Source organism: Panthera tigris, chromosome B1 (assembly GCF_018350195.1).
Source record: "Panthera tigris isolate Pti1 chromosome B1, P.tigris_Pti1_mat1.1, whole genome shotgun sequence".
Lineage (NCBI taxonomy): Eukaryota > Metazoa > Chordata > Mammalia > Carnivora > Felidae > Panthera > Panthera tigris.
The window spans coordinates 125,221,243-125,244,642 of record NC_056663.1 but is presented as its reverse complement, the minus strand read 5'-3'; the positions used below and the strand labels follow the sequence as shown (position 1 = coordinate 125,244,642).

The window sequence follows — 23,400 nt, the reverse complement described above, 5'->3', positions numbered from 1 at the left end:
CCCTCAGGCTTTAATGTAGCTCTTTTTCCATTCTTAATCATTCTCTCCCTTACGTCCCCTTGCCTTCATACTGCCAATATTCTTTATTTCGATGGCCCTCTAGTTAGCATTTTTGATCTGAGAATCTACCTCACTGGAATCAACATAAAATTCCAAAAGAAATCCATTAGTTATCCTCCTAATTTCAGTGTACCTGAGTTTATTACTTATGTCTGAGAATTTAATGTTTTATTTATTATTTATTTATTGAGAATGTAATGTTTTAATCTCTAAGTTTCTTATTGTTTCCAAAAGTACTGTTTTATTTCAATGTCATGATAGTGTAATAGGTTTTCCCCCCAAAATCTAGGGGTTGGAAAAGATTTAGAGAGATTAAAGAATTACACAATACCATTCTACCGTGTTCTTCCAAACTCACCCACCAATTACTTTTCAAAAAGATACACTGCTTTTCCTCAATAACCTGGGTTACTGGACTCCACGGAAAGTACAACATAGTAAACTCAATGCCTTTAAGACACATCTCTCTGGTTACAGAGCCTATCCTTTTAGTTTTTGAAAATATTTAGCAAGAAGTAAAAATAAATACAAGTGATGAGTATTGTTAAAGCAGTTACTAACTCAACCAAGTTTTGATTTATCTGAATGACTGAGGCCACGGAAGAAATCATCTGAAAGACCAAGTGTAGGACTCATAACCTAAGGGTCATAATTCCGCATGCCTCCCAGGGCAGCCAGGTATTAGGAATAAGTGCGGCAAGTAAGGCAGAAGACAATAGGGAGTGGAGGAGATTCTGGTAAAGCAGAGCACAAGTCTGTCTAAAGAGCTCGGTTCCCACTTGTTTCAGCTCATCACAGCTATGCAGGAATGTAGGCCCAGTGAGAAAACAGCCTGGAATCTTTCAAGACACACTGGAAGTTCAAAGTTTTATGTGAAATTTTCCAACTTTTAATTAATTCAAATTTAAAAGAAAACTTCATATGAGTGAGATAAAATACATATGTGGGCATGATTCTGCCTCTGCACTAGGCTACTTAATCTTCACAGAGGCAGGAACTGTGTCTGCTTGATTCCCACTATAGCTCAGTGGGCCTGGCTCATGGTGAGCAAATGGGTTTTTGTCCAAAAAATGAATGGCTGTGTCATCATAAATTGAGTCTCAACGATATGAAAGAAGTAGCTGCCTGGGGTGGTTGTTTATTAGTTAGATCTTACAACATCAACTGAGCTATAGTAGGAGTTGGGTTGAATACCATTCATGAAATTATTTCTTCAACTGAACCTGTACTCCAAGATAAAACTTACACTGAACTGGCAAAGAGAGAAATTCAGCACCTTCAGGTTTATTTTAGCCCCGAAAGGACACATGGAAAGAAGTGCTCCCCCCCACCCCCCAGCAAGGTGAGGGTAAGCCTCAAATATCATCCAATGAGCATGTTACAGAAAGCCTCCAGTAAGATACAGTCAGGAATAAAGATGCTCCACGTCCCTGCCACAGGTATAAGAGTGTATTCTTTTTTTTTTTTAAGCATAATTTATTGTCAAATTGGTTTCCATACAACACCCAGTGCTCATCCCAACAAGTGCCCTCCTCCCTGCCCATCATCCACTTTCCCCTCCCCCCCCCCCCCATCTACCCTTGGTTTGTTTTCAGTCCTTAAGAGTCTCTTATGGTTTGCCTCCCTCCCTCTCTGTAACCCCTCCCCCCCTCCCTCCCCCCCTCCCCCTCCCCCTCCCCCATGGTCTTTTGTTACGTTTCTCAAGATCCACATATGAGTGAAAACATATGGTATCTGTCTTGCTCTGCCTGGCTTATTTCACTTAGCATAATACTCTCCAGTTCCATCCACATTGCTGCAAATGGCCAGATTTCATTCTTTCTCATTGCCAAGTAGTATTCCATTGTATATGTAAACCACATCTTCTTTACCATTCATCAGTTGATGGACATTTAGGCTCTTTCTATAATTTGGCTATTGTTGAAAGTGCTGCCATAAACATTGGGGTACATGTGCCCCTATGCATCAGCACTCCTGTATCCCTTGGGGAGATTCATAGCAGTGCTATTGCTGGGTCATAGGGTAGTTCTATTTTTATTTTTTTGAGGAGCCTCCACACTGTTTTCCAGAGCGGCTGCACCAGTTTGTATTCCCACCAAGAGTGCAAGAGGGTTCCTGTTTCTCCACAACCTCACCAGTGTAAGAGTGTATTCTTAAGCATTGCCCTCTTTTACTCTTCTTGTCTCTTTATTTCATTTTATTGTTCTTGCTACTGTTATCATTACTCAAGTCCATAAATAGACATCGTATTAGGGCATTAAACAGAGAATTGTGCACACAGTTTAGGATCACTTGAGATTAAGACGTTGGGATGTTTTTGAGATAAATCATTTCAAGCTTAAATGGAATTGAGGTTAAATCTGGTTAAGTCTGGTCATAACTCAACATAAAGTTTACCCCTAGACTTCAGTCCTGGACTTTCAGCCCTCTGGCAAGGAGTGATCCCATCATGTGGCCAAGGGAACATGACCACAGAAAGGGTATCCCTGGGATACCCTTCTAACTCAAACACTACTTTTCCCTAAAATACTGAAGGCTTGAATCTGAATCTTCACATACATTTTTTTCTGAAAACTTCTTTCCTAAAAGAAAAATACCATAAGTAATCACAATGTATATAATATTTATGGATTGGATATTTTGTAATGGTGACACAAAATACAGTGGTAGCTTTCAAAACTATTAGACATTTTTTGATATATTCCTGAAATATGCTTTCTCAAGAATACTCTCAAATGTGATTTTTAATGTGGCTATTTTCCATTTAAACAACAGGTACTGTCTTTCCAAGGGATAATAATGAAAACATGCAAGCTTTTTTTTTTTTTTAAGGTATTAGGTATAAAGTGGTCATGGTATAACAAATTCTTTTGCATGTAACTTCAGGTGCTGATGGAAGGATTCTGCTGAAAAGAACAGGATCTGTTTAAGGCACTGTCCTTAACAGGTTGTGATGGCAACAGACACACATAGCCAAGATGTCACAGGTGTTCTTCATTCTAGTGGAGCTTCAGGAATGCATTGTTTTTCTGTTTCCCCAAGTTAAGTTTAGAAGAACTATATTCCGGGTATATGTCTACAATGCCTACCATTTTCTGACCCAGTTGCAATGTTTCTTTACCTGCAAATTTAAATATATATATATATATATATATATATATATATATATATATATATGTTTCCCTTCCCAATACCCTGTATGTATGGTCCAAGGGGGACTTGTGCAAGACTCTCAAGTGTACTTTCCTTAGAAGTTAGCCAATGCTTGACCATCATTTTCACTGGGACTACCCATCAGTAGCTAAAGCATTCAAGAACTAGTCTTTCCTTCTTCCTTCCTTCTCACACTCTCTGCCTCTCTCTGTCTTTTTGAGTATAAGCTAAAATTCCATTCATGTTCTGCTTTAAAAACAAAAACTTTCCCATAATTACTCCAGTTTATCTAAATGAATTGCTCTTGTGTTCCATCTTTATCCCAACAGAAGCTCACCTCCCACTGCCCCTGTGCTGCCTGGTTCTTGAGCTGTATCTTCCAGTCCTCAGTATTGGGATCTGCACAGTGATGCATAGTGAGGATGACGGGGCGGGTCAGCAGGGCTCCCGGAGGCCCACAGCTCACCACAGGGGTCAAGAGTGTCTGAGTGTCTTCCATGGGTGGCCTAGAAGAAGAGCAGAGATTGGCATGAGTGACATTTCCATAGCATGTATGTACTATGTATTCATTGAGATTTTAGATCTGAAGTTGTGCAAATTATTTCTTCTTGGGATTTTTGCGGGGGTGGGGGAGGGTGCAGAGGCAGAATTATATGGGAAGATATGTCCTTTATACCAATACTTTCATCTTCAAGACTGGAGAAATTTATGATAACAGTGAATTTGCCAGTGTCTCTTTGATCCCCTTCCCCCAGACACAGACAGACCTGCCTTTGGTAATTTTCTTTGAATTCATGTGCAGATACCTTCAGGATGGAACAGGAAGGAATAGAGTCCTTATGAGGTTACACAACCATCCTTTCTTTTTTTTTTTTAATTAAAAAATTAACTTTATTTATTTATTTGAGAGAGAGAAGGAGCAATTTATTTATTGAGAGAGAAAGAGAGGCAGGGCCAGAGAGAAGGGGAGAGAGAGAAGCCCAAGCAGGCTCTGTGCTGTCAGCTCAAAGTCCAATGTGGGGCTCAATACCATGAACTGTGAGATCATGACATGAGCTGAAATCAAGAGTCAGATGCTCAACTGACTGAGCCAGCCTGATGACCCCACAACCATCTTTTCTGATAATACTTGCCATTACTCTCACAGGGTTTTAAATACCTTTAATTTATTTTTAGGACCTAACTTGAAAAATACTTCAAAAAAAAAAAATCACTTCAGAGTAAGGACACCCTAGAGCTAAATTTCTTCCAGATGACTTTCAGGGATAATTCAGGCTAGTAAAGCAGATTCATTGTTTCACATATGACCAGGCAGAATACAGAACTGTGTTCTATAGTTCTAGAATTTAAAATGAAATATTTCTACTTGTATACTTCATACTCAGAGAATCGGGGTGGAAAGAACCTCAAAGATCTAATTTTTTTTTAATGTTTATTTATTTTTGAGAAAGAGACAGAGTGAGAGCAAGGGAGGGGCAGAGAGAGGGAGACACAGAATCTGAAGCAGGCTCCAGGGTCTGAGCTGTCAGCACAGAGCTCAACGCGGGGCTCGAGCTCACAGACTGTGAGATCATGACCTGAGCTGAAGTTCGACTCTTAGCTGACTGAGCCACCCAGGTGCCCCAAAGATCCAAATTCTTTATTTCCACATGTTTTTTTTTTTTTTTTAACTTTCTTCAGTCATTTCCCTAACAAGATTGTAATCAACAAATAAACGGATAAATTAACCCAAAGCTGATATGTGAGCAAGTAGTCCCAAAGCATGGGGCAGACTGCCCAAAGTCTTAAAACTAACAAGTGTTAGCATGGGGACTAACGCCAATGCCTTCTCAACACAATACTCAAAACTACTCTGTCAGAATAGTGTGGATAAGAGATCATGAGCTGAGTGTTTCAGAGGAGGCAGGACACCTGGGGTCAACAAGCACCACCTTCCATACAAAGTAGGAGCCTCTCTACAATATGCTGGCTTGTGGCTGGTGCTGTAGACACATCCAAAATGGTGCTCCACTACTATTGAGGGTCACCTCACATATTATCGATTCAAACCTACAAAACGTTCTTAGGAGAAATACAATTTGCCTTCCTGATCCTTCTTTCCACATATCTTTGGCCTGCTTTCTCTCCACTTCAGCATGAGAGCCTTTCAAATATTTAGAGATTGCTATGATGCCTCTAGAAAGTCTTCTTTATTTTAGACCAAACATTCTCAGTTTTTTAACTAGAAAAGCATGGTTTCCAGATATCTCCCTATATTTCTACCTTTGTCGTTATATAGATGTCCATTGGTGTTCCTATGTCTTCACTAAAGTAAGGCATCTGGAAGTGAATATCATACGCAAGTAGGCAGCATAGCGGGGCTCCTATTTTCCTTGATTTGGAATACATAGTTATATCAATGCCTAACAAAATTGTTGCCTTAGGTTGTTCTCAATCAAATAATTATTTATAAATGTTATTGCAGGCTTGAGTTACAGAGGAAGATGGAGATAATATAAAGCATTTCCTTTATAAAATGAGGCAATGAAGCCCCAAGGAGGGTAAGTTATTTGTTAAAGCTAACTACCCTGTGTATTCATAACATGAAAGGCTCTTAGGCTAAGTCTCTACAGTTTTGTGGTTGCAGCAATGGCTTTTGAACATATGTACAGAAATTTACATTTGGTTATTTAATTTCACCTTAACAGTTGCAGAGAAAATTTCAGGGTATGTATTTCTTAACACTGTCTTTTCTCCAAGTATAGGCTATCTCTTCTAGTCTTTCATCCTCTGTAGAACTGATTTGCCTGCCACTTATCTTCTCGTTCCAATCACTGTTGACATTGTAGCACAAGAATAGGGCAAAGATAAAGACCTTTTTAAACATACTACTTGAAACCTCTTTCTAGTCTGACATCAATAATTTGAATTTTCTGGTTTAGTCAAATATAAACCAATTAAAATATACATTGTCCAGTTCACATCTTTCCATTCATTCACGTGGCTATTATAAGGGACATATCAAATTCCTGTATAATTGTGATGGCCACTTGAGAAGGATTTTCCTTTAGGATTTTTTTCCTCATCTATGGTTATATACTACACAATCTAGAAGTTAGCTTAAATCTATGGCCTACCCTAATTTAACACTCAATGAATGACAAGAGCTGCTTGATATTTTTATATATAAATATATATACATCTTTAATTTATAATATACACATTTTATATACTGTTGGAAGACAGTTCTCCATGGATCTTTCATGTTTCTGCATGTCTCTTCAAGGCGATTGTATAGCAATCACCTTGGAAGGCAACGATAGTGCTGGTCTCTGGAGTACAAGGCAACCACATCCACTTCCCATTATAAAAAAACCCATGTTCTCTAAGCTCAGAGGTCCTTCCTGGAAGGCACCCACTGAGTGTGTACAGATCATCTGACCCTCTCTGCATCTCCCTTCTGGCACTGGGGTTTTGTGAACTGGCACAAAAACGACAAAACTCTGGACAGTGTTATTGCTGTAACAAACTGTCCTTTGTCTCTGGCCCAGAAGTACTGTGTCATCTATCAACATCCACCAGACTGTGGCAGCCAAGGTAACGTCAAATCTTAGAGTCCTTAGCTCCTGACAAGTATTATCCTCAGTTCTAAGAACTCAATTATAGTTTGACATATTTTCTCCTTAATAAAACTGGGCTATCCCTCCCTCCTCTCATTCTAAAATGTCATTAGGATCTCACCAACTTAAGGGTTTTCTTTCTTCCTATTTAGAAAGTAAAAGCAACTTTTATCTCCTTTGTCTTTTAACATCATCTCCATCCTCACTGAATAACAGCACATTTTTATTGAATCTAAAGTTATCCAAGTACTTGGAAATGTACTTTTGGGAATAATAAGGTTATTGGCAGCTTGAGAAGTCTTTATCATCCGCTTCATCCCTTAGTTTTCATTTCCTCTTAATCCAGTTTTTCTTCCTTCATTCCAGTCTGAAATTCATTTTCTTAGTACATGAGTGACATTTTGGTTTCATTGTGGCATAGCTGATATTATACTATCGGTCCTAAGCGATAACCTTATGCTTGCTAATTCTACTTTTCCTACCATGGCAACAAAACACAACCAAAACAAAAAACAGTGACTACATTTTCGTGAGCACAACTCTTACCTTTTGGTCACAAGTGTACCTTGAGAAGTGGGCATTAAACTTTTAAGGAAGGAGACTTAAGTGGAATCCATTTCAAGTGGTCCTTGCTGTATAGTTGGAGATTGGAAACATCTGCCCCTCAGTCTGCTGTTAGCAGCCGGTGCTTGAGGCAGAAAGAGGAGGGGTTCTTCTCATCACTGAGTTGGAACAGAAGGGAGAAGCCTCCCTGCTGGGTTGGGGAGCTGTCAGACCTGTACTCTCTAAGCACACCCCTGGCATGCAATATTGATGGGCACCATTCTTGAGGGAGGGATAGCAAGGGAAGGAAGGGGCAGTAGGTGTCAAAAGAATTTATTAACCCAGTGAGGTGCAAGAATGTAATGAATAGGGAAGTGGTGAAGCGGAATCCATAACAGGGAATGAAAAACAAAGAAGAAATAATGATAAGAATCTTTTCGTTTTCAAGATGAAAGAAGTGGTGTTGAAATTGGAAACATTTCCAAGCCTATATGGAAGGAGTGATTGAGGGAAGATTAAGATTTAACTCTGTGGAGTGATTGAGGGAAGATTAAGATTTAACTCTGTGAAACCAAAGGTCAGAGTGTTTAAATCCACATTAAGCACGAATATTACAATACATAAAACAAAGCTAGTAGAAATTAAATATAAATAAGCCTGATCCATGTTTTTTTGCAATGGGCTTCGCTCCTATATGTCTCGTGAGTTATCTGAGATATTTAGTAAACATTCCGTAAATATTAACAGCAGATGACATGGAAATGAGCACAAAGCAAAAATTAGCTGCAGAAGCAGCAATTAAGTAGAAATTTAGTAATGAACAATAATTAAAGTTTCAAAGGCTTTTCAAAGTCCAGTGAGGATACTATCATAGGAAATGCTGGATGGGTTCTGAAGCCTCTAGGACAAAGCCCTCAGAGAAGTGTTTTAGTTTCCTGTCAGAGAGATTTTCTCATGATTTGCTTGCTGTTATCCGTGAGGAGAACTTCTCCTACACAGAAGTGCACAATTTAGAAAACTTTCATAAAAGCAATTGCATTTGCTGCTCATGGCACACCTGCAAGGGAATCAGGATAAGTATGTGTATTACTTCTTTTTCCACAAGAGAAAAATTGAAATCTAGAGACATTCACACACTTGCCTACGGCCTCAAAACTAGTAACAGGCAAAGCTAGATTTCAAACACAAGTGATTTGGTTTCTTTCACACAGTGGTATATTTTGGGTTACTTATCAGGGTTCAGGGCCTTGAGACTTTTTTTGGTCTATTTGCAAGAGCAAGCCTAAAATTACTTCTTGAAGAGAATCTGTCTCCATCCACCTCTGTGTGGAGACAAGATGCTTTCTAGTAATATGCATGTCTTTTGTCAGGTCCCTCAGGATGACAATCCCACCGCCACCCTCCCCTCCCCGCCCCCCCCCCCCCCCGAGGCTCAGCTGCCTTTTGAAGCACACGGTTTCACATATAACTGGCAACTTGAAATATTTGCACTCTAGGTATCTGACAGGGAATATCTAACTCACTTGCTATCAAAAGCTCAATTGAGCAAAAAAAAATATTTATGGAAGCCACTCTGAAGGGCGTGCCACCATTTCCCCAGACAAGCCAGAATCTATCCCTGGATTAAGCCACAACAGCTAAGTATCGTGCTCTGACTGAATTGATGAGTCCTTGTGGAATTATTTTACTGAATTTATAGTTGGGCCTTATACCATCTACTTACATTGAGGGACACTACCAGGAGTCCTATGAAAACTCACTGCTATTTCCATTTAAGGATGTTGTTAATTGTATTAACAAAAAATGTCTTCTTTATGTGGAATGAAGGGAGAAATAATTGAGCTTCTCTTGGGCATATTTTTTCCTCATGGACACATGGATTTTATCACTTACCACATTCCCCTCTTGAAAGGTTTGGAATAGTAAATTCATGACCTATTACCAGGAAATATGCTGGGAATTGCACCAAATGTTTTATACTTTAACTGCTTACCTGACTTTGTTATCTTTTCAAATCTTAATTTTTCTCATTTTCTCAATCTACTTATTTACAAGTTTTTTTTTCCCTCCCGTTGAAAAGACTGTATTTTCATAAATCACCTGAAATCATTTCTTTATAAGTAAGATTGCAGTATATGAACACCGTGGAGAGCAGTGAGAAAATAAAATTTACATATGCCTGCACTCCACTCTCTTCCCCCTATACCTGTAGCCTTTTATACGGCTGTATGCTCAAATAAGGACTTGAGGACTCAAAAGAGGAATGTCATTGAGTTCCACTGAGAAATAATAATGTCAAATACTGTTTTACCAACTTCCAAAAACATGTTAAAATAAATCAAAACTTTCTGCTATATGGTTACTTACATAAGAGAATTTTGGCCCGCTATCCTAACATACTACTTTATTATTTATATTCAGTACCTATATATGATAGATAGTTTACATTGCCTCACCACTAACTCGCACCTTGAACTCTTCTTACGCCAACGTCCTGCAGTTGACAAATCCAATGATTTCTTCTTCTTTTTTTTAAACTTTTTGTTTGTTTGTTTATTTATTTATTTATGAGAAAGAGAGAGAGCAAGCTGGGGAGGGGCAGGGAGAGAGAGCGAGAGAGAAATCCCAAGGAGGCTCCACACTTTCAGGGCAGAACCTGATGTGGGGCTTGAACCTACGAACTGAACTGTGAGATCATGACCTGAGCTGAAACCAAGAGTCAGACGCTTAACTGACTGAACCACCCAGGCGCCCCAATGATTTCTTTTATTCTTCTTTTTCTGTACATTTTAATTTTACGTATACCTATGTCAACCACTTCTTTCATCTTGAACATCTCTTTACGTTTGATTGTTCTATAATACTTCCAGTCATTCATTCTTTCATTGAAAAATATTCATTGCATAGCCACTCAGTAGAAGCACCACACCAGATGTAAACTCTGTGTTGATCTGCCTTTTCCTTCCACGTTCTATTTTGTTTTGCTCATCACATCCAAACTTTAATAGGAATATTTCCTGAAGTTCTTTCCCCTGGTCTCTACTTTCTGCCTCTGCATTTTTAACCCTCAGAGGATCCACCCACTGGTGACTCCCCATCCACATCTCCGGCGTGAATCCCATATCCCTACCCGCGCACACTGCCCACATTTAGCTCAGAATTTGTCCTTCCTCCTTGAACCACTTGCACTCACAATTTTCCCAGTGCCCAAGGCTTGGTTCCTACACCTATCCTTTGTGTTTCATTACTCTTTTGTGACACTTCTAACCGGTGGTGAAATCTTCTTTCTGAAATATATTTCACTTTCCATCCTCCAGACTCAGGCCTGGTTCTTCCCTTCCCCCTTCACACCTAGTTTATTGCCATAGCCCAACCAGGCAGCCGGCCTACGGGGAGTCTTCCTGTTCCCTCCACCAACTAACTCATCCAGCCTACCTCACCAGATCAATCTTTAAAACGCACTGTTATTCTCTTATTGCTTGGCTGCTCAGAGACCTTCCATGGCTCCCCACGGTTTCCCAAAAAAGTTCTTTTTACCTTCATATGTGGAATGTCTAAGTTGACTTTCTGGCCTTTTGAGAGTATTGCTAAGCAAGGGCAGAATACAGAGAAAAGGGCAATTAACATTGATATTTTTAATTCCAATTATTTTTCAATAAGAAATGACAAAGAGCAAAATTTCAGTCTGAGTCAGACTTATTTTTTTTTTTTTAACTACTACTGGAAATAAGGCAAAAAGGTCCACATTAGTGCCATTAATCATGGAAATTGTATCCACAGGGGAAACAGACGCTTTGTGGCGTCTTCTGAGATGTGTAAAGCTGGAGAGGTAGAAATCATGAGCACGCCCTTACAGCTTTGCTCCCTTGTCAGAGACAGCATGTCCCATTGCTGCAGCTCATTTGGGCTGCTCATCTGCCATTCAGGGTTTTCTCTTAGAGCACATTCAGTAATGATAAGGCCCCCTTGTCATATCCACTCTGCCACACGTAATTAAGTTCACGCCTCCCTTTAGACAGTTCACATCAGCAGATGACCAGCTGGAAAACATCCAGCTGGAAAAATCCCCAGTTTGGGATGCAATAAAGGGAAATCAGGGAGAAAGAAAATGGAGAAAAATGATCAAACTTGTCCTATAAATGACTTGAAGGAACATTCATAGCTCCTGGTGCCCTCCCAATGTCTTCCCTGTTAGAAGTTCTGTCTCCGATCGTGTGAGGGCAGAAAGGGCCTTCAGGGAGCAGGAGAAAGAAACTGTGTGTGAGACTGTACCACAGTAAGAAGCAGAGGCCCGGTGCAGTGTCTTGGTGCTATCTGTAAAAGAGGGATGGCATGGGACAGAGCAGAAAAGCTTCGCGGTGAGATCACCTGCCTGAGAATTCGGCCGTCCCTCGGCTTTTGACTGGGAAAAAATTGGCTCTGTGACTTGATTTCCCCGAGCCCTAGTTTTTCGATCTTTAAATTGGAACTCATCACAGGGTTGCAGTGCAGAAATAAATGAAAGTTAAAGTATGGTGAATAAATGGTACCATGTAGTCTATTATTAATATATCCTAAACGACGGAAAATAAGTGACGAGAAGAACTGCTCATTATTTGACACAGTCATCTTCTTGTGTTTGTTCCTTGTTTCATGGTCTCTCGTGCATGTTTTCTTTTGAGATCTTGAGGTTTCTCTAGCTTCATTTATATAAACAGAACTTCTCTGATGCACACCAAGTTGAACAGAGTAATTCTCTCTGCACCTAACTTCAGGCAGTACGGGTGGCAAGAAATGATTTATAGTTTTTCCTTTTCTTTTGAGTCGAAGGAAAAGGAAAACTCAAAGCAGAAGTGTCTAGCTTTATCAATTTTTTGTTTTCTTTTTCTTTCATCTCATATGCACAATTATTCTTGCCAGGGTGCTGACCACACCATGGGAAGGAAAACCACACAAGTCACACAATGCACACATCTTTCAGCCTCAGCGCGTCCCTGCAGCACCCCTTAAGGCCTGATTTGCAGCTGAAGATAGCGGTGATTACATGGACAATAAGAGACCCAGACACCTCACTGCTTCGGAGGATACAGCACAAGCCATCCCTCATTTCTGTTTAAACAAAATGTCCATGTTGGCAAAGGCCTTGAGTGATGGATGTACTTAGTGCAAACCTTGACTTAGGACAAGAGAAAGAAGAAAAAAGTACATAAAGGGATCTTAGAGTTTGCTGATCTTTATTTCTCCTGTTGCAACAGAAGGGCGCTCTCAGGGTCTGTGAATGTTACTTGGCATGGAGAATGAAAAAAAATGAATATTTGATGTGAGTAAATACAAGCCTTTTAGTAATTTTCTGTTGCTCAAATTTAAGGCATGAATAATGCTCAAGGAACTTTATCATTTTCTTAGGTTAGTGCTTGTGTAGGTGAAAGGACACCACCCAAGGAAAAAAATGTTGGGGGTCCTCCGGATTATAAACGCCAGTATCTCTACCTGAGAGCATGATAAAAGAGCTTTTCGGCTTTTGAAGAACAAGACTAAAAATGGGTGTTTTTCTGAGGATGAGAGAGGGAAGACAAAAGGTATAATGTGTTATAATGATAAACTAGTTCAACATTTATCACTCATGCTTTGTATCTGGAGCTCAGGGCTGGAGAGCCGATGCCTTTCCCCTTGGGAAAAACAATGATAATTACATGTAAGGATCTTCATTTCAACAAAGTCTTATTTTAAGATCTCAGTGTACTTCAGAAGCATTAATCAGTCAGACCTTAAAGCACTATTTAATACATACGTTTTATGTGGGAACTAACCAAGAGAGACCATTCTTAGATTTGTTAGAGGCCCAGACTGAAAATTGAATTTAGGACATTTAAAGTCCTCTTGTTATTTTTTACTTAAAGTAACTTCATCTTTATGACTATGATACATTCAAAACAAAGCCTTTTGACTCAATCTAATTTCTGTCAATCCTAGATGCATTTAGAAAGGCTCAATATGGAGTTTATAAGGGTAAACCTAAAAAGGAGGCTGATAAGGCTTAAGTTAGGGAGAGTTACAAAAAGAAGAACCCGCAGGTTAGAATAAAATGCTAGGCTGACGTGGGGGTGACAGGCCAGAGGTTAAGGGACTTTCTAATCTTTGTGACCTTTAACCCTGTAATGGGGATGGGGTGGATTCCTGAGCCAGGCCACATGAAGCTGATTCTCTGTGTCTATCCACACATCTCTCCAGACAATCTAAGGATCACATTTCTGGCCATTTTTCCAGCTATAATGGCCACATGTCCACTTGAGAAAAGATCTCTGGCCTTCGGCCCATACTCAAGATCTGCACAAGTGTCTGAAGCTTCAAAGATAAAGAGAAGCCGACGTTTTATGGGTCTAGGGAAAAAAGGGTATGCTAGAAGCAGGGCACTCGAGACATGTTGGGTTTATTCTTTCTATTGCACAATTCTCCTCCAGGTCAGACATTGATAAAGTCAAGCGCACCAGAAAAAGCATATTTACCTCATATTTTCTTTCCTGTGTACAGTCACATACATTTCGTAGACTCTCCCTTGGGGAATGGCCCCAGCGGGAATCAGCAAGCTTACTCCTGAATAGCAAAAGAGAAAAGCAGTCACATAAGACCTATGAATCAAAAGGAAACTTCACAGAATGCCTTTGAAGCAAGTGAAAGGGAATGAGGAGATTTTGTGGCCATGCAGCTACAAGCCTGCTTTTTCTCTAAAGACATGTAAATATTCATAGCTGCCCTGCTTTCCGTCCTTATTGGTCTTATTTGTTACCACAGCTCCCTCTGAACTGTTCTGGAATTACTCAAAGGAATGATGTAATTTTTTAAACTCTTGTTTTATTTAAGGAATAGACAGATGGTTTCACTGTTGTTTTCCTTGTAAAATGAGGGGAAAACCAACAACCGCTCTTAAAATTTCAAACAGCTGTAATGATGCATCGTTTCTAATTTAAGAAAAAAAAAATCCCCACGAAATTCAAAGTCAGGGAAATGCTAACCTCAATAATATCAAAAAACACTTATTTCTGAAATATCTGGCCGGCATCAGTGTTTTTCCGTAACAGAATAATAATTGGTGGAGAACCTCTTTCATCACACATAACTCTAGAAAACGAACAAACAGACAAACTACGACTAGTTTTTAGTCAACGCAGGTCAGGAGGGTGTTTACTCAGTTGCTAATGGACACCATTTTGTAGGACTAGGGGATCACGCTTTGTTCTAAATTCACTGGGCCTATCGCAGTTCTTTCCCATTTGAGCTTGTATCAGAATCACCTGCAGTGCTTGCTAAAACACAGATTACTGGATCCTGGCATTTTTGACTTATAGGGCCTACCGAAGTTGTACTTCCAGAAAGCTGTAGGGTGATGCCAATGACATGATGCCCGTGGACACACTGTAAGATGCCCGTGGACACACTGTAAGAACCACCGGCCTGCATCACTGCGGGATCATCACAAAGAATAATTCCGGGTGGGCAACAACCTGTAGACACCCGTCTTTGTGATTTTATTCCAATAAATGCAGTTTACTTTCAGCTCACTAAAAACTGACGGAGCATCGCTGTGAGTATGGTGTTTGGCAGTACTGTGAATGCCACGAAGTAAAAGACAGTGTTCCTGTCTTTGAGTAATTTATACTTTAATTAGCAAGGGAATGGAATATGCCAAATGAGCACAGGGCAGTAAGGAAACTTGCCCGACCATGTTGGAAAGTCTCAAGAATGAAGAATGGAGAGTTCAGGAGGAATCGTTACTCAGAGGCGTTTGTGTAACCGGTTGGAAATGTTGAGTCACGGCCTTCTCGAGAAGGAAAGTCACATAAAACCTCAGTGCTGTGGGAAGCACAATGTCACAATAGGGGACAGGATGGTTTGCTGAAGCACACAGTGGAAGCAGGAGGGCCACATGTGAGGTTACCAACCCTTGGTAGTTTTTTATTTTTCCTAATGGGAGCAATAAAATGTACCTTTATGTTACAGGGATGAAATAAAGCTATGAATGTAAAGTGATAAGAATAATGCCTGATGCAAGTTAGGTAGCTTGTTATAAAGTAATGTATGTAAATCACCAATGCTTAGGACATAGAAAGTATTTAATACATGCAACCTCCCTCCTTTCCACTTAAGAAGCCTTTATAATAATTCATATATGAAAAAGTGACAGGTGTGAAAGTGGGAAGGAAAGGTAGAATCCAACAAATATCATGAAAAAAAACTGCCTTGAGAATATATAATGTTTAAACAATAAAAAACAATAGAGCATATTTTGATCTATCCATCTGATAGACTTTTAGAAATATATTTTAAATCATGATTTTAAAGAGTATACAATAGCATGAGAATTAAAGAGAAAAAGGCGAAAAAAAAAGCATATATAACGTATAATCTCAGCTACGTAAAATGTATAGATAAAAGGAAAAATGAGATTCCCGTAAGTATTTTAATTTATTAAAATATACTTTTAAAGGTATGGTGTGACAAACTGGCAAGGCATTGAAATAAGGGACTGAATAAGAGAAAGAATCAAAGATGAGTTCATATTCAGATCTGCAGACCAATCGGTTCTGTACATTATTTGGCTGTATGGCTATTTTTACATTATATTATTTTCTTATGCCACATGAGGACTTCAGGTCAATCAAATTGTTTCTTATTGCTGTATTGTCAAAAGAGCTAAGGTAGAGTCACAGAGGAATCCCTTAACCCTCTTATGGCCAATAGATAAAAACCCATTGCTAATACCGATAAATGAATATCAAACATTAATCAAACATTATCAGTCACTAACTTAAATTTACCATTGAAGTCCTTTATGGCACTTATGCTGTAGAAGCAGGTAACTAAATAATAAGCTGAAAACTCAATTATACTACAGATACACACTACACATAATGAGGCTGTGATTCCAGAGAGATTGATCAGAAGAGGGAGCGAGTACCTTACAAATACCTTGAGGTGGAAGATCGTATAATAAAGAGTTAAGTTAATAAATGAAGATTTGATGTCTACTATGATGTTCTCTGATCTCAAAATTAGTATTCTGAAGTATTGCTTCCTACAGTAAATTGGAAGTGAACCAACTAATATGTTTTCTAATTAATTTGTCCTTTTAAAGTGTGATGACAACGGTGAGCACTTCTGGCTTGCCGTTGCCTTCTGAAGCTCTATTAAAAAGAAGGTCAATGACAGTTCCAAATTAAATCTTGGCAGAAAGTTGTGAGTATAATATTTCTAGAGGAAGTGTTTTCCGAGTTGGCTGGAGGAAGATGAATGGTTTCGCTGATTTTGTCTGAAGTAATGTTGATCTACATCAAAAGTAGATTTGGGTTAGATTAGGCTCCAACTAACTTTTCAGGCCTAATGAAAACAAATAGATAAAAAAAAAGATTTGGGTACAAACATACGTTCTCAAGATCTATGTGATTTCAACCTCTAGGAATTACCTGAATTGGGAACAATCAGGTGACCCCCGAGAGAGTTGAAGGTGCCAAATGCAGTACAGGATGGATCCGTCTGCCTTGCTAGACTCTGATTCTTCACGTTGAGCGCCTCATTCTCCAACAAAGATTGGGTCATCTGAGGAGACAGCTTTGATGCAAACTCAGACAGGTCATCTTGAGGGGTGACAGCACCGGAAGTGTTGTACACTTTGATTTTCAGGTTGGGCAGTGGATCCAGAATTGGAGAGTTGGTCATTGGGATTTTGTCTGAGACATCATGCAAGGCATAGACAGGTCCTCTGTACATGGCGGCAGCTGATGTGAGGTCTGGGGGTACCACCAGGAGATCTGAGTCAGAAAGAGAAAGGAAGTCCATTTGCATTCTCCATTCAGGTAACTTCTACTAATCAGGCTCACCTTGGTACTTTCTGAGCCAAACACAAATGAACAAATGAATATTCGAGATGTTTAGACTCTAAGGTTCTGTTGAAAACAGGGCAATGAGATAACTACAATCCATTTTTTTATTGGCTACAAATTAGGAGACGAGTTCATTCTGTATTTTGCCTTGAAGTCTACTCATTGTTTCTAAGGTATTTAGCTATTTCAACAGATTGAATTCGAAGACAGTGATCTGCATTCAATGACTTAGGTAATAGTTTTCCTTGTCTATACTGGATTTGAGGTCATCTGTAGACCACTATATTCATAGCTATGCAAGCTGTATTGTCAAAAGGCAAAAAAAAAAAAAAAAAAAAAAATGGACGGGGATGTAGGAAATCAGTCAACCAATCTGTGTATTCTTTTAAAGTAAAAGTTTAAAAGTATGACATAGAAACCTGTTAAGACAAAAAAATGATTTGTGCATCTTGTCACCTCTAGTTTGTTATATGAATGAAGTCAACAGAGTAATGACCCTGATTTTGTCTGAAGTAATGTTGACCCAAATCCATGTCTTTATGGAGCTAATGCTCTGGCTAAACTACATGACTTGAAAGTCCGCGATTTTGGCACCACACAGGGATGCTGGTCACATGCATACATCACAGGTGTGGAGTGCAACGTTAACTGACCTTGTCTCGCTGCCTTGATGTTCACAGGCTGAAAGCCTCCATTGAGCGCCGAAGAGTCAATAATATCAGACTCAAAGTCACGATGATTCTTGCGATACACAAATAGGGCCACAACTACAGAAATGGCCAGGCAAACTATCACAGCTATCACAATGCCAACATACAGAGCGACATCATCTGAATCGGGAGCAGCTGGAGAGGACAAGGAAACATTGGACCAACTGCTTAGAGAAATTTCCCACAGATCACATACATATTGTCGGTAATTTTTTCCGACATTTATTGCCTTTTTTATAGGTTAATTTCAAATCTATTTCAAAAGCTATATAAAACGACTGTGGCCTTTCAGTGGAAAATTATCTCTGATTTCTTTTCGTTTCTCACTCTGCATCTACCCACCCACTAATCTATCTTAAATTGGGCAGCATAACAGACCATTTATTAGAAGGCATAAAAAGAAACTGGAACTAAAACCATCCCAACCCATAGGGGAAAAAAAGTTCATTACTAATTTCAGGTGGAAAAGTTTGGAAGGCTGCTTTGAATTCACTGATAGTTCTCTAAAAAAATAAACATCAATATCCTGTTAGAAATATCTGGCATGTTCTGAATCTGTATATTTATTGAATCAGAATATGTTTTTAAGTATCATTCAAGTCAAAAGGTTACTTCCCACAAATAACATTCTTCTCACTTTCCCCTAAATCAGTGAACAGATGGGTGAGAACGGTATATGTAACTAAGCAAAATAAATACTAGGAGCAAACACATTGGATTTTAAAGATGTGCTTTCAGAAGATTTGGAGAGCAGAGGTCATTGTTGATAACACCAGACTTTTGATACAGATTCAGTATTACCTCTGAGAACTATGAGGGTCTCATGGTCTCTGGTCAGCGATTTACATTTAGCCACTTGTTACCGAATCAAAATGTCTGTATGGTGCAGAGTAAGATAAAGGCCTGGTTCAGTGATCATAAAGGTCAGACTACCCTAGAAGGCAATTGAGCATTTGACCAACACAGTGTGCAATCGGTCGGGAGATCTGTTTCTGGGTAAAGCAAGAGGGAAATTCCTGTAAATGTTCATCTTGCCTTGGGGGCATAGAACATACTTCACTCCAACTGCAAAAGGTGATAGAAGCTGATAACTGAAACAAAACGAACAAGATTAAACCTTTCCAGAACCCCACAGACACCTTTAAGTCTCTGTTTTTAGTATTTTGTGACCCACAAAAATTTTCAGCAGAGGTAACCAAAGCTTCTCCACTCACTATAAAAGAGGTGATTTTACACTGGTATTGCAAATAGTCAAGAACAACCTTTTTGTGCTCAATTTTATATACACGTGCAGTTTGGAGGAAGGGAGTTTTCAGATATGTGAGTCCCATGGCCTCCTAAAAGCTGAAGAGCCCCTATTCTGTCCACTACGACTCACAGCCACATAGTTTATGTAGGGGAAATGACTCATCGTTTAGATTGCCAGTGGCTCACCCAAACTCTTGTGTCACGGTTTCTTTGACACGTTGACAGTTTAAAGGGATTCCCTGTTAGAAACTGCTCTCTTTCAGCATTTTGTGTTTAAATATACTCTATGTGAGAGACATTTCTTTTTTAACTATTATCTTTCCCAAAGTTTCCAGAATATCAACTTTTCCATCAACTAAGTCAATATTGACAGATCTTTCCAGAATTTTAGTGACAGCCCAAACACTCTTGGTTGTATGAGCACTGCTTTCCAAGGGCTGACCGGACGTTGCTGCTGGGTAATATCTGAGGTCCTGCAGCAGTATTCTGAACTCCAGCCAGAACATTACATCTAAATCCTTAGGGTTTTACTTTATCAGGCTGTAATTACTTACCCAACATTCGTGCTTCCTAACTCAACAGATCTGCATTTTCTCAACCCTTTACTTTTTAGCATTTGAACCCGGCCCTTTATTAGATCAGCACATTTCATGATATGGTTTGTCAGCTATTGGGACTGAAGCTTTGAATGGTAGACTGATAGATTTTAAAGCTGGCAGAGGCTTGAAATGACCCTTCTTTCTTCTCCTCGGTGGTGAAAATCTAATTTGTTTTTCATGTTAGAATATATTAGGCGCCTATTTCCTGTGTGCACATCTGTGATCTAAAGAAAGGTAAACTTGAACTGGGGGCAATAACGTTAAATGATTATTCAGCAACATAAAAACTAAACATCAAACTTACAAGAAAATCCATATTCATTCTGGGTTCGCTGTTCAGTTGAGATAGGATAAAGGAAACCTTGAAAAGAACAAAAAAATGAAACAAAAATGGGAACAAAATCAAATTAATGAGGGAAACAAAATAAGAAGCATGAAAAATGGTTTAATTAAAAGAAAAGGAAAAGAAACCTGTGGTCCTTTAAAATTCTGGTTCAGTACAGAATTATGATTTTGCATCTCCTGTCTGCTCTGGAGCCTTACCAAGAATTAATAAGTAGGCAGATTGAATTTCAGAGCAAAACTGGTCTCGAGTCACTAACTTTGGAGTGCTTAAAGTCTTTCTTTTATTGAGCATAAACTCTAATGGATCTAATTTATTTCAGACATCAAGGGTCATTAGCATAAGGAAAATCTTTTTTCCTTATCCCTGCCATATGCTTTAATTCCCAGGACATATTCAGTAAGGCTCTAAGCAGTTTTTTCTTTTTTTTTTTTTATTTAATCATAACAGCTTGCTCTTGGTCTAATAGAACTAAAGAAGACCTGTCATCATTGGTCAAAGGTTAAATACCCATTTGCTGAGCTGAGCTGAGCTGAGCTGAGCTGAGACCACCCTTCTTCCCTCCATCTCAAATCCACCTTTTGGATTTTTGGTTGTTTCTTGTTCCTCCGTTTAATAGGAATCCAATAGGTTTTGCCCAGGGACTGAGCAGTTTCTCAATGCAACGGAAACTGGATGCTTTTTATTTGAAATCACTCAAAAATCAATAGGGCCTAAAGGTTATAAGGTTATTTATTTCAGGGCTTCAGAGGAATAGTGTAAATTGGGAAAAATAAAAACCTCATCTCAACAATAAATGCACAGGTAACACTAGCCTTTTTTATTTTTCTTTCTTTTGAGTATATTCTAAGATATGAAGGAAGATGATGGTGATGATGATGATGATAAAAATAATGTCAAGAAGAAGGCTGGGGAAACATTTTAAAAATGTGGAATACAAATTTAAAACTTTTAATATGTAAAAATTTAAAGGTATAACTTATAACTGGTACCTCCAGTTTCCTAATATTTAATATTCTATAACATATGAATTGATCAAATGATACAGCGCCATTTGGATTAATCAAATGAAGATGACACGAATTAAACTTCCTAGTAATGCTCAAGGGCAAAAACTGTAGAGAATCTGCAAGAATCACAATTAATTTGCTCAAAATTAAAGGTCTGTAATGCTCTAATACCAAAGGTAACTCTAAATCGTGCTTTAGGTAGATCTTCTGTAGTTTGCAGAACACTCAGCTCTTATAAGCTATTTACCTATTTGGGGAAGTAATTCAGGAGAAACATGCCGTGCTACCTTAATGAAAGAGAGGTTTGCTGTAGCACAGACAAGTTTGCTCTGAATTAATTTTTAATGCTTTATTTTAGAGCAATGATTGCAACCTCCTACTCAGTTTTATAAATATTATATTTCTTATTCCAGTTTCTGAGTCCATGTATTAGGTTTGATTTTCATTTTTAAACACTTCTGTCTAGTAATAACCTTTTTCCATTTGTATTCTGTGAACTCAATAAAAGGACATCTGGGACATATACAGGCACTAGAAGAAAGGTTATTTATTTTGAAACCTAAAGATGTAAGACAATATGAGTTCACTGCTAGCAGAGGAGAGGAGGTAACTGATGTCATCATTCTGGTAGGGAAGGTATTAAGGAGAGGGGTGTCAAAATATTCATTTCTTGCAGATTAGAGGGCCTGGCAACAACTGTAAAATAGGATATCTGGGGATGGTCCGTTGTTCATCTTGAAAATTTTGATCACAATCAGCATGGGCCTGCTGGAGTACGCAGAAGAATTGTATCTGAGAGAGGGAGAACAGAGATATAACATGGTCTGAAATTTCTCCCTGTGAGGCAGTTCTGGGTTTGCCTTGGCTTTTACCTCTACTTCCCAACAGAACGCCTGTTTTTGAAAGCAGACCAAGGAATAATAAATAAGGAACTTTATAATTTTGCTTTTAATCTCAACTTTCCCATATTAATGTAGAGCTGGACAACTCAAAAATATTTTGGTAATTTATGGCATTCATCTGGGACTATATTTCATTCTAGGCACAGAATTGGAACTCATTCATTCATTCATTCACCTAACAAATACTCTTGAAGCCTATTATATACTGGGTTCTATTCTAGGCACCGGGTACAATGGCAAACAAAAATGGGAAATGTCCCTGCTTGTGTTCTAGTTTAGTGGAAAATAAGTAAAAATAATAAATAAGATCAACTCAAATGTTGAAAAATTTATTTTAAGAGATAGAAAAAAAGAATGTCATGTGATTGGAGATAAAGGGATGACCACCTTAGGATTTCAGGGAGCAATTTTTGTTGAAATGGGATTTGAGCTGAAACTTGAACGTGAGAAAGAATCAGCCAAGTTGAAATCATGAGGGACTGATGCTCCTCAAAGAAGGGCCGTGAATGCAGAAGTCCTGACATAAAAATGGAGGGGTGCCTGGGTGGCTCAGTCAGTTGACCATCAGATTCTTGATTTCGGTTCAGGTCATGTTCTCACAGTTTGTGGGATCGAGTCCCATGTTGGGATCTGTGCTGACAGTGCACAGCCTGCTTGGGATCCTCTCTCTCCCTCTCTCTCTGTTCCTCTCTCTCTCTCTCTCTCTCAAAATAAAATAAGTAAACTAAAAAAATGGAGTGGGTGGAGGGAAGCGATTGAAAGGAAAAGGGAGGAGGCAGGCTCAGAGGGGTGAGGGGTAGCCAGGTCCTGTAGGCCTGGTGGGCCAGGATGAGGCATTTTGATTTTATCCTAAATGAAATACAAATCCCATGATCAAATGTAATTTTGAAAAGATTGTTTTGGTTTTCCTATAGGTAATGGAGAGCAAAGGGAGCAAAGTGACAGGGCTTTATGGATGGTTTCTATGACACGTGGCTTGGGAGATGTCTATCAATAGGTGTATCAATATAGTTGATAAAGTGTTTGCTTTGAGGTTGTTCCAAAATAAAATAGAAATTAAGAAAAAAAATGGAAGTCTCACCACTAGTTATTCCTCATAGCCATTTAGGGCCAATCTAGCCAAACTGTTATTTTCCTACATGGGGAAATTTAAAACAGACCAGAGCATTAAGTATACCCACTAATGGTTCAACACCCCAATTTACTCTGTTATGGAAACACTGATAAAGAGTTTTTGGAAGGCAACTCTATAAAACTTTTTCCATCCTTTTCAGAACACTTCTGCAGCTACAGAACTAAAACATCACTTAGGAGGCTGGAAATCAGAAAAGAAGGGGATTACTGTTCCATCCCCTAAACGAGGGGAACACAGAATC

General features: G+C 38.9%; 1 protein-coding gene across 1 annotated transcript in view; it reads right to left on the bottom strand.

Annotated features, from left to right (window-relative positions):
* Window positions 1-23,400, bottom strand: part of UNC5C (unc-5 netrin receptor C) — a 305,644-nt gene that overhangs the window by 27,890 nt on the left and 254,354 nt on the right. Inside the window, exons 9-13 of the mRNA XM_015542240.2 lie at window positions 20,074-20,130; window positions 17,866-18,057; window positions 16,796-17,140; window positions 13,841-13,928; window positions 3,551-3,719 (exon numbers count right to left, since the gene is read on the bottom strand). Of these exons, the coding sequence (XP_015397726.1) occupies window positions 3,551-3,719; window positions 13,841-13,928; window positions 16,796-17,140; window positions 17,866-18,057; window positions 20,074-20,130 (851 nt within the window). The remainder of the gene's footprint in view (window positions 1-3,550; window positions 3,720-13,840; window positions 13,929-16,795; window positions 17,141-17,865; window positions 18,058-20,073; window positions 20,131-23,400) is intronic.